Source organism: Loxodonta africana, chromosome 15 (genome assembly GCF_030014295.1).
Source record: "Loxodonta africana isolate mLoxAfr1 chromosome 15, mLoxAfr1.hap2, whole genome shotgun sequence".
In the NCBI taxonomy this organism is placed as follows: domain Eukaryota; kingdom Metazoa; phylum Chordata; class Mammalia; order Proboscidea; family Elephantidae; genus Loxodonta; species Loxodonta africana.
In genome coordinates this window covers 48,039,460-48,052,267 of record NC_087356.1, presented here as the reverse complement: position 1 = coordinate 48,052,267, position 12,808 = coordinate 48,039,460, and the positions used below count along the sequence as shown (strand labels likewise).

General features: G+C 37.8%; 1 protein-coding gene across 7 annotated transcripts in view; it reads right to left on the bottom strand.

Moving 5' to 3' along the window:
* ANAPC1 (anaphase promoting complex subunit 1) overlaps positions 1-12,808 on the bottom strand; it is a 184,694-nt gene that overhangs the window by 93,692 nt on the left and 78,194 nt on the right. For all 7 annotated transcript variants that reach the window (XR_010317985.1, XM_023557036.2, XM_010597103.3 and 4 more), the window contains 2 exons: positions 11,516-11,634; positions 8,604-8,875 (listed from right to left, as the gene is read on the bottom strand). Coding sequence is in view for 6 of the 7 variants with exons in the window: in XM_023557036.2 (XP_023412804.2) it covers positions 8,604-8,875; positions 11,516-11,634 (391 nt within the window). In the remaining variant the exon portion in view is untranslated. The remainder of the gene's footprint in view (positions 1-8,603; positions 8,876-11,515; positions 11,635-12,808) is intronic.

The window sequence follows — 12,808 nt, the reverse complement described above, 5'->3', positions numbered from 1 at the left end:
TGGTCTCAGCCCACCTGGATCAAAAGGAGAATGAAGAATACCAAGGACACATGGCGATTATGATCCCAAGAGACAGAAAGGGCCACGTGAACCAGAGACTACATCATCCTGAGACCAGAAGAACTAGATGGTGCCCGGCTACAACCGATGACTGCCCTGACAGGGAACACAACTGAGAACCCCTGATGGAGTGGGAGAGCAGTGGGATGCAGACCCCAAATTCCCATAAGACCAGGCTTAATGGTCTGACTGAGACTAGAGGGACCCCAGTGGTCATGGCCCCCAGACCTTCTGTTGGCCCAGGACAGGAACCATTCCTGAAGCCAACTCTTCAGACATGGATTAGACTGAACAATGGGTTGGAGAGTGATGCTGGTGAGGAGTGAGCTTCTTGGATCAGGTGGACACTTGAGACTATGTTGGCATCTCCTGCCTGGAGGGGAGATAAGAGGGTTGAGGGGTTAGAAGCTGGCAAAATGGACACGAAAAGAGAGAGTGGAGGGAGAGAGCGGGCTGTCTCATTAGGGGGAGAGTAATTGGGAGTGTGTAGCAAGGTGTATATGGGTTTTTGTGTGAGAGACTGACTTGATTTGTAAACTTTCACTTAAAGCACAATAAAAATTATTAAAAAAAAAAAAAAAACAGCTAAAATCAAGGAAAAGGCCTACAAAGCAACAGAAGAATTCAGGGAAATAATACAAGAACAAGTATTAAATAATCAGAAATCATAAAAAAACAGTAACCAGAAATCCAAAAGATAAACAACAAAATTTCAGAAATGAATAACTAAATAGAAGACTTCAGGGACAAATTTTAAACAATGCAAGATAGACAGTGAGATGAAGACAAATCCATGGATGCCACCATGTTTGAGGAAAAATCAGAGAAAAGAATAAAGAAAACCTAAGAATCATGTGGGACACAATCAAGAACAATAATATTCATGTGACTGGAGTTCTAGAATAGGAGTAGAAAATGGAAAACACAGAGAAGACTGTTGAAGATCTGTTGGCAGGAAACTTCCCAAATATCATGAAAGGCAAAAAGCTGACCAATCAAGAAGCTCAACGAACTCCGTATAGGGTAAACCCCAAATGAAAGACACCAAGACTTATCATAATCACACTTAGCAAAATGGAAGACAAAGAATCCTGACAGCAGCTTGAAAACACTGAAAAGTCACTTTCAAAGGAAAAAAATAAAACTACACTCTGATTGCTTGGCAGAAACTATGCAGGCAAGAAGGCAATGGGATAACATATATAAAACTCTGAAAGAGAAAAACAGCCAACCAAAATCATATATCCCGCCAAACTCTCAAATATGAGGGTGAAATTAGGACATTTCCAGATTAACAGAAATCAAGGGTATTCATAAAAACCAAACTAACAAAAAATATTAAGGGGAGTGCTTCAGTTACAGAACCAACATCAGACAACAACTGGAGTCTAGAACACGGAATAGAATCAGCCAGATACGAATCTAGGAAAAAAACTCTCAATAATAAAACAACGCTAAAAGAATTAAAACGGAAACAGAGGCGTCAATCGCTAAATGACAAAAATGTAAAACAATAAAAGGGGGAAAAACGGTGTGGGTATAAAACTTTCAGATGAAGAGGAATCAAGTTATCAAAATATCAAGTAATAAAAGACTAGTTCATACTTAGGAAGATAAGAGTAAATTTCAAGGTAACCACAAAGACAGCTAACAAACCTACTCATCAGAATTAAAAAACAAAAAAAGTTTCACTAAACAAAATCTATAATGAAAAAAAAAAATCCACAAACATAAGGAAATGAGCACAGGAAAGTAAGCGGAATAAAGAAAAAATGAGCACTACAAAAAAAAAGGCAGAACAATATAACAGCAATAAACTCACGCCTATTGATAATCACAATGAATGTAAATCAATTATGCACACCTCTAAACAGACAGAACGGGAGAATGAATAAAAAAACATGACCCATCAATATGATGTCTACAAGAAACACACTTTAGACACAAAGATATAAATATATCAGAAATCAAAGGTTGCAAAAAATATATACAGCAAACAGTAACCAAAAAAGAGCAGAACTGGCAATACTAATCGCAGTTAAAATAGATGTTAAGGCAAAATCCACCATAAAAGACAAGGAAGGGCATTACATAGTGATTAATGGGACAATCCACCAAGAAAACATAACCTTAATAATATCTCTGCACTCAATGACAGGATTCCAAAATACATGAAACAAATTCTAACAGCACTGAAAGAAGGAATAGTTCCACAGTAATAGTAGCAGACTTCAACACACCACCTTCAGTCATGGACAGAACATACAACAAGAAGCTTAACAAAAATACAGAAGATCTAAAGGCCAAAATCAACCAACTTGACCTCGCAGACATATACTGAACACTCCATCTAAAGACAGCAAAGTATACATTCTTTTTCAACACACATACAGCATTCTCCATATATACCACATCTTAGGCCACAAAGCAACCCACAATAAAATCCAAAACATCTAAATAATACTAACCATTCTCTCTGATCACAACATCAGAAAAGTACAAATCAGTAACAGGAACAGCAAGAAAAAAAATCAAGTACACGGAACCTAAATAACACCTTGTTTACAAACAAGTGGGTAACAGAAGAAATCAAAGTAGGAATGAAAAAATTCCTAGAATCAAATAAGAATGAGAACACATCTTACCAAAACCTTTGGGACATAGCAAAGGCAGTGCTCAGAGGTCAATTTATAGCAACAGATGCACACATAAAAAGAGAAAAATGGGCCAAAATCAAAATGTTAGCCGTACCACTCAAATAAATAGAAGAACAACAAAAGAGGCCCACAGCCACCAGAAGACATAAAATAATAAAGAATAAAGCATAAGTAAATTAAATAGAGAACAGAAAAATAGAAAGAATCAACAAAACCAAAAGCTGTTTCTTTTGAAAAGATCAACAAAGTCAACAAACCACTGGCCAAACTGACAAAAGAAAAACATGAGAGGAGGCAAGTAACTCAAACAAAAAATTAGATGGGAACTTTACAATAGACCCAACTGAAATAAAAAGGATCATAACAGAATACTACGAAAAACTGTACACCAACAAATTTGAGAACCTAGAAGAAATGGTCAAATTTCTAGAAACACACTACTTACCTAAACTAACACAAACTGAGACAGAATATTTGAACAGACCCATAACAAGAGAAGATATTGAAGACATAAAAAAAAAAAAAATTTATCTCACGAATAAAGATACACAAATTCTCAAGAAAATTCTAGCCAATAGAATTCAGCATCATAGCAAAAAAATACACCACAACCAAGTGGGATTCATACCAGGTACGCAAGGATGGTTCAACGTCAGAAAATCAATGAACATAATCTACCACATAAATAGAACAAAGAAAAGAACCACATGATCATCTCAATTGATGCAGGAAAAGTATTTGATAAAGTCCAATACCCATTCCTGGAAAAAAAAATCTCAATAAAATAAGAAGAGAAGGGAAATTCCTCAACATAATAAAAGACCTCTACATAAAACCAAGAGCCAATATCATTCTCAATGGAGAAAGACTGAAAGCATTTCCGAGTACGGGGAAAAGACAAGGATGTCCTTTAACACCACCTCTACTTAACACTGTGCTAATAAGTCCTAGCTAGAGCAATAAACCAATAAAAAGAAATAAAGGGCATCAAAATTGGAAAGGAAGTAGTAAAACTATCCCTTTTTGCAGATGATATGATCCCATACATAGAGAATCCCAAAGATTCCACAAGAAAATTGCCGGAATTAATAGAAAGATTAAGCAGAGTAGCAGAATACAAGATCCACACAAAAATGAGTTGGATTCCCACACACCAGCAAAGAGAACTTCAAAAAGAGAAATCAGAAAAACACCACCATTTATGACACAGCTCCTAAAAAGATAATAAATCTAACCAGGAATATGAAAGACCTATACAAAACACTACTGCAAGAAACCAAGAGACCTACATAAATGGAAAAACTTACCATGCTCATGAATAGGAAGACTCAACATTGTGAAAATGTCAACCCTACCAAAAGCAATCTACAGACACAATGCAACCATGATCCAAATTCCAACAGCATTCTTTAACGAGATGGAAAAACTCATCACCAACTTTATATGGAAAGGAAAGAGGCCCCAGATAAGCAAAGCATGACTAAAGAAAAAGAACAAAGTAGGAGGTCTCACACTACCTGATCTCAGAACCTACTATACAGCCACAGTAGTCAAAATAGCCTGGTACCAGTACAACAGACACATAGGTCAAAGGAGCAGAATCGAGAATCCAGACGTAAATCCACCCACTCATGTTCAGCTAATCTCTGGCAAAGACCAAAGACCATTAAATGGAGAAATGACAGTCTTTTCAACAACTGGTGCTGGCAAAACTGGATGTCTACCTGTAAAAAAATGGAACAGGACCCACACCTCACACCATATACAAAAACTAACTCAAAATGGATAAAAGACCTAAATATAAAATCTAAAATGATAACGGTCATGGAAGAAAAAATAGGGACAATGCTAGAGGCCACAGAACGCAAACCATAAATATCAATGCACAAACACCAGAAGATAAACTAGATAACCAGGAGCTCCTAAAAATTAAACACTCATCAAGACTTCACCAAAAGAGTAAAAAGACGACCTATACATTGAAAGAAATTTTTTGGTTACAACATATCCGACAAGGGTCTAACCTCTAAAATCTAAAAAAATACTTCAACACCTCAATGATAAAAAGACAGATAATCCAAATGAAAAATGGGCAAATGACACTAACAGACACTTCACAAAAGAAGACATTTAGGCAGCTAAGAGACACATGATGAAATCCTCCCAATAATTAGCCATTAGAGAAATGCAAATCAAAACCACTGTGAGATACCATCCCACCCCAACATTACTGATGCAAATCAGAAAATAATAAATGTTGGAGAGGCTGTGGGGAGATTGGAACTCTTACGCACTGCAAGTGGGAACATAAAATGGTACAACTCTATGGAAAATGGTAAGATGTCTCCTTAAAAAGCCAGAACTAGAAATATCACATGCTCTAGTAATCCCACTCCTAGGGATATATCCTAGAGAAATAAGAGCCCTCACACGAATAGACAGGCACACCATGTTCACTGCAGCATTATTAACAATAGCAAAAAGATGGAAACAACCTAAGTGCCCATCAACAAATGAATGGATAAAGAAACTATGGTATACACACACAATGGAATACTACATTACAATAAAGAACAATGATGAATATGTGAAACATCTCACAACATGCATGAATCTGGAGGGCATTATGCTGAGTGAAATAAGTCAATCACAAAAGAACAAACATTGCATGAGACTGCTGCTATAAAAATTCAAGAAAAGGTTTACACAAAGAAAAAAAAAACATCTCTGATGGTTAAGAGGGAGGGGAATGGTGGGGATAGGAAATCACTAACTAGATAGTAGACAGGTTTTAACTTCTGGAAAGAAAAGACAACACACAATGCACGGGAAGTCAGTACAACTTAACCAAGGCAAAGTCATAGGAGATTCATAGACACATCCAAACATCTTGAGGGACCGAGTTACTGTGGCTGAGGGCTGGGGACCATGGTCTCAGAGAACATCTAGGTCATTTGGCATAGCATAGTTCATCAAGAAAATGTTCTACACGCTTCTTTGGTGAGTAGTGTCTTGGGTTAAAAGCTTGCGATCAGCCATCTAATACATCTGTTGTTCCCGTCCTATCCGGAATAAAGGAGAGTGAAGAAAACCAAAAACACAAGAAAAATATTAGTTCAAAGGACTAGCGGACCACATGAACCCCAGCCTCCACTAGACCAGAAGAACTAGATGGTGCCCGGCCACCACCACTGACCACTGACCACTGACCACTCTGACAAAGGTCACAGTATAGGGTTCCAGACGGAGTGGGAGAAAAATGTAGAATGAAATTCAAATTCACAAAAAGAAAAACACCAGGCTTACTTGTCTGACAGAAACTGGAGGAAACCCTAAGACTATGAGCCCCAGACACCTTGCTAACTCAGAACTGAAGCCACTCCCGAAGTCCACCTTTCAGCCAAAGATTAGACAGGCCTATAAAACAAACAATAACACACATGAGGAACTCGATTCTTAGTTAAATCAAGAATACGAGACAAAATGGGAAACACCTGCCCAAAATCAAGGACAAGAAGGCAGGGAGGGACAGGAAACCTGGCCAAACAGATATGGAGAACCCAAGCTGTAAAGGGAAAGGAGGAAAGTGCTGACACATTGCAGGGATTACAACTGACATCACAAAAGACTTTGCATATCAATTTTTGAATTACAAATTAATTTGCACTGTAAACTTTCACGTAAAACTCAATTAAAAAAAAAAAAAGGTAAAATAGAATTTCATCAGAATTAAAAACTTTTGTGCCTGAAAGTGAAAAGACAACCCAGAGACATGCAGAAAATTTTTGCAGACATATATTAAGGGTCCTGTATCCAGGATACTTTAAGAACCCTTACAACCTAACAATAAAAAGATAACCCAATTGAAATAGGCATAGTATGTATTTCTCCTAAGAAGATAATTAAATGGCCTATAAACCAAACCAAACCCCCTGCCATCAAGTCAATTCCGACTCATAGCAACCCTATAGGACAGAGAACTGCCCCATGGGGTTTCCCTGGAGAGGCTGGTGGAGTCAAACTGCCAACCTTTTCTTTAGCAGCCAAATATTTAATCACTGTGCCACCAGGGCTCCACATGCAAAAAGACATTCAATATCATTAGTCATTAAGGAAATGCAAATCAAAGCCACAATGACATATCACTTCACACCCACTAGGATGACTATGGAGTCCCTGGGTGGCACAAATGGTTAAGGGTTGGGTTACTAGTTGAAAGATTGGTGGTTCAAACCCACCCAAGGGCAACTGAAGACAGGTCTGGCGATTTGGTTCCAAAGTCACAGACTTAAATTCTATGAAGCACAGTTCTACTCTGACACACACGGAGTAGCCATGAATCAGAACTGACTTGATGGCAACCAACAACAACAGGATGACTATAATTAAAAAGACTGACAATAGCAAGTGTTGTCAATGATGTGGAGAAACTGGAACGCTCATGCACTGTTGGAAAATTTCAAAAAGATGCAGTCACCTTGGGAACAGTTTGAGAGTTTTTCAAAAAGTTAAGCAAAGAATTAGCATATAGCCCAGCAATTCTGCTCCTAGGTATCTACCGAGGAGAAGTGAAAACAAATATCCACACAAAGACTTAGAGAGAATGCTCTTAACAGCCTTATTCATAATAGCCAAAAACATGAAATAATCCAATGTCCATCAACTGACGAATGAATAAACAAACTATGGTATATTTATACAACAGAATATTATTTGACAATAAAAGGAATGAAATATTGATACCTGCTAGAACACAGATGATCTTTGAAAACATTATGCTAAGTGAAAGAAGCCAATCATAAGTGACCACATATAGTATGATTCCATTTACATGAAAGGTCAAGAATTGGCAAATCCATGGAGACAGAAAGTGGTTGCCAGGGGCTGGAGGAAACAGGGAACAGGGGGTAACTACTAACGGGTATGAGATTCCTTTATAGGGTGATGAAAACGTTCTAAAATTGAGTGTGGTGATGGAAGTAAAACTCTTGAATATACTAAAAACCACCAACTTGTACACTTTAAATGGGTGAACTGTATGGGATTTGAATTATATCTCAATAAATCTGCTTAAAAACACACACACAAGGCTCTGAAATGGCTCTGAGTTTGGATTTGCCAAGGAGCTAATACAGTCAATCTATATGGTTGGACAGTGGGGAACAAGTTAAACACTAAAACAAAGTAAGACTGTAGAAGTAACTTGACTCACGTAAACCCCGAGAACATACAACCAGCTCTCTGTGTCAATCAACCACAGATCAAAAATATTTGAAAAAAAAATTCTAAAAAGCAAAACTTGAATTTGCCACACGCAAAGCACTACACTGAATCCATGTGAACGAAATGATGTGTAGGCACGCCCTGCTATAACCTCCCACTATTTCACAGAATCCTCAGTCTCTCTCCAGCACTCGGTGAGCATTATTCGCCTCGCTTCTTGTCATTATTCCCTAAACAATACAGTATAACAACTATTTACATAGCATTTACATTGTATTAGGTGTTATAAGTAATACTGAGATGATTTAAAGCATACAGGAGGATATGCACAGGTTATATGCAGATATTACACCAATTTATATAAAGGACTTGAGCATCCGTGGATTTTGGTATTCGTGGAGGGTCCTGCAATCAGTCCCCAGCAGACACCAAGGGACAAAGGTACATTAAGGGCAATGAAGATCAATAAATGGTTTTGACCATGATAGTGACATATTCTGATTTACACTTTGGAAAGATCACTCTGCCTGTTGTGAGAAGAATGGATTTATCAGTGTAAGAATGAAGAAAGACGAGCAAATAGAGCAGTTAGGAGCTACTGCAACAGTCCAAATAGTCCAGGTGAGGCATAATACCAGGAGTTGGGAGCATGAGTTCACTCACCTTGGTCAAGTAGTCATGAATGTTGAGAGTGGCCAGCTTGGTAAGATGCCCATTCAGACCCAGGGCCATGAGAAAGCCAGCATATTCATTGGCTAACTCAGCATGCTTGGGCTTATTGTAAACAATCCAAGCCGAGTCAATCTGGGAGGCAGGGGCTATCTTCAGGCCAGCAGCCACACCATTATGGAAGCTTGCCCAGCTTGTCATGTTGGGAGGTACATCAATGTTTCCACTGTTAAGGTCCACTGTTGTGTTCCGAGGAGGGGCCCGTCCTATCCAGTTAAACAAAATTTAATAATGAGAGAATGAAAATCCACAGAACCAAATTGTTAAATTTACAACTTTGAGGACAAAACCCTTAAGCCCATAATGCCTGGAATGGTGTTAGATCTCTATGAGCACATCAACTTTTAAACCTATGAAACAAACTTGATACAATGTGGAAAAAACGTAATAGTTTAAAATCATTGATTATCCTTTTTAGTAAAATGTATGAAGCTATAATAAGATAACAGATACCAATTTAAATTTATATATATCTGATTAAGGCCTACTGCTTTGAAATCTAACTTTCTATCTTCCTTCTGTACTGCAAGAAGCTTAATTAGAAACCAGAATGAAAGCTAACATCACAGTTAGCTTTTAATTATTTCAAATTTTACATAAGATTCTTTTCCTTTTTGACCCAAATTTTTTACATGAAAAAAATTCTAAACAGTTGAAAGACTAGGACTATGAACACTTATATACCATATCACACCATCCACCAAGATTCAACAACTGATAATATTTTGCCATAGAAGCTTTATCTTTAACAGAGAGAAAAATTTTAATGTTGAAAGCAACTCTGTTTGCTGTGTTCCTCAATGAGTTTATGACTCTCCAACACAGGTGTGATATGGGAGACAGGAATGTGTTCTTTACTCAGCTGATCTTGTTTATTTCTTGCATGCTACTCATTTACAAAACAGAACAGGACTCTAGATTTTTTAAAGTTAGGCACCTTAAAATATTGAGGAATTATGCTTACATATTGTTATGGGTTGAACTGTGTCCCCCCACAACGTGTGTCAATTTGGCTAGGCCATGATTCCCAGTATTGTGTGGTTGTCCATCATTTTGTGATGTGATGTAATTATCCTATGTGTTGTAAATCCTAACCTTTATGATGTTAATGAGGCAGGATTAGAGGCAGTTATGTTATAACTCAATCTACAGGATTAGGCTGTATAGTGAGTCAATCTACTCTGAGACATAAAAGAGAGAAAAGACCAGAGAGGGCAGGGTCCTCATGCCACCAAGCAAGAAGAGCCAGGAGAAGAGGGTGTCCTTTGCACTCATGTTCCCTGCAATGAGGAACTCCTACACCCAGGGGAAGACTGATGACAAGGACCTTCCTCCAGAGCCAATAGAGAGAAGGCCTTCCCCGGAGCTGGTGCCCTGAATTTGGACTTCTAGCCTACTAGACTGAGAGAATAAATCTGTTAAAGCCATCCACTTGTAGTATTTCTGTTAAGGCAGCACTAGGTATCAGATACTACAGATCACTGTATACATGATACATGCCATTTGTTCAAGTCTTTATACATAAAACCACATATGCTACACTTAAACCAGTTTAAGATGGACATGCATTGTAAAACCTATTGTAATCAAGAATACCGGGAAATGCGCATGCTTATATCTGGCAGAGGAAATGCTGGTGACTTAGTGGTTAAGAGCTACAGTTACAAACCAAAAGGCTGACAGTTCGAATTCACCAGGCGCTTCTTGGAAACCCTATGGGTCAGTTCTAATCTGTCCTATATGGTCACTATGAGTCAGAATCGACTCGATGGCAACGGGTACATCTGGCAGAAGTAAAAATTCATATAATCAACAACAAAGGCAAATAGGCAACATGTTATATCAAAGCTTTGAAACCATTCATCTCACTGGTCTAAGCCTAAATCCTAAATAAATACGATGAATATGCTCCAACAAAGCAAAAATTAGAATTTCCAGCAATACCAAGTTGCTTATATAAATATGGTATATCCATTGAATGAAATAGCTGAAACCAATAAAAACGAAGTTGATTAAAAATATGTACATACAATACATGTGTGCATGTTGTTGTGTGCCATCAAGTCAATTCTGACTCATAGCGACCCTACAGGACAGAGGAGAACTGCCCCCACAGGATTTCCAGGGAGCAGCTGGTGGATTTGAACTGCCCACCTTTCGGTTAGCAGCCTGAGCTCTTAACCACTTTGCCACCACGGCTACGTATGTTCACCCATACATACATATGTTTGTATACATACATATGCTAGTTATGGAAGGATGCTCACTTTATAGTAAAATTCTACAAGTTTATAAAACATATTTAAATTTTCTGATAATTAAACAAATATAAAATTATAACTGTAGAAATACAACTGGGAAGCACCTACGCCAAAACGTTAACAGCAGTGAACTCTGGAGACTAGGACTACTGTAACAACCATTTTTTTCTCTTTCTGCTCAGTGCATTTCCTTTTGCTTGCGCCATGGTCGTATATTCATCATAAGAGAAAGCAAGACATTTTAAAGACTAAATATTTTTACATGTTATACTTTATGATTATCTAAAGTTAAATCATCTTCTCCTTATCCATATCATCTTTCTGAATTTTTACAAGTGGCTTTTTATATCTTCAAATTGTCTCATTAGCAACAAAAATTAGTAATGGGTTATATTCAACTTCACTCAATGTTTAGTTTGATTTATTATTTGAACTTTGATAACCACTAAAGTAGCTATTAACAATATTTAAAATCACTGGGGATAGAAGAGCATTTCTTTGGTGTTAAATAAAATAATTCAAAAGAACTCTGCTGGACATGTACTTATCATTTCCCTTTCTCATTGAGCCCAGAATTTAACATACCAGTAAGATTCAATTTAGGAATAGGCAATGGTTCTGTTGGAACCGGATGGTATGAAAACAAGGTAAACATCCCTCTTCCCACTGGGAGGGCCATAGTTCGCTGACACAACTGGAGCAATCTATAATTAAAATAAAAATCAACATGTGAAAAATTTTAAAGCAAAACATATTTGGAATGCAATCTGTAGGCAAATATTTTGAAAGACATGCTATGTAACATGAAGTCGCCTCAAAGTAAATCCACACAAAGATGTGGTGTCCCATCCAAACAGAGTTGTTCTCATTTTAATACTTTTGCTCCCATTAGAGGCTCTAAGTGAAGAGACACAGTTCCTTTGTATAGCCTCTTAAAACAAAACAAGAAAAAACAGAAATTTTGGAAGTGGGAGCATTTATAACTAGGAAACAGTTACACAAAATATATCTGAATACAGAAATATCTCTCCAGCAGCTAACAAGAGGTAACATTTTTTCAAGTGTGCTCCTTTCCTAACTGTACACACATATAGCTTCTTTTCTAGCTTACTATATAGGAAAACTCTGCTGTCCTAAGACTGTTGGGAACACTGCCCTACATTAATTTGGGATGAAGGAAATAAAAGGCCAGGAGGCTGTGTGTCACAGAATTTGTTAGTGGAAGTCTTACATATAATCCAGTTAAGCCTTGTAGAAGTCACAAATTATAATAATGGTAACAATAATACAGTATGCCTTTAGTCTCAGATACCACTGATTAAAAGACGCATGGTTAATGCCCTTGGCTGCTAACCAAAAGGTTAAGAGGGTCAAATCTACCCAGAGGTGCCTCGGAAAAAGGCTGGCAAACTACTTTCAAAAAATTAGCCACTGAAAATCCTAGGGAACACAGTTCTACTCTGACACACATGAGACTGCCATGAGTTGGAATCAATTTGATGGGCAACTAACAACAACATCTGGGTACATGTGGAGAGAAAACAGCAAAAGGGAGATAATGACTATCACAGGTCTTCAGCAGCCTGTCTCTCCGTGTAGGTGGTCCTTCCCCTTGAAGCAGTACAATAAGGAAAAACCCGTTACTGTTGAGCCGATTCCAACTCATAGCAGCCTTGTAAGATAGCGCATAACTGCCCCATAGGGTTTCCAAGGCTATCATCTTTATGGAACCAGACTGCCACATCTTCTTCCCGCAGTGCAGCTGGTGGGTTCAAACCAGCTGGTGGGTCTAAACTGCCAACCTTCTGATTAGCACCTCAGTGCTTTAAAATTACACCACCAGGGCTCCTCAGAAAAACGAAGGAGAACTAGAAAATG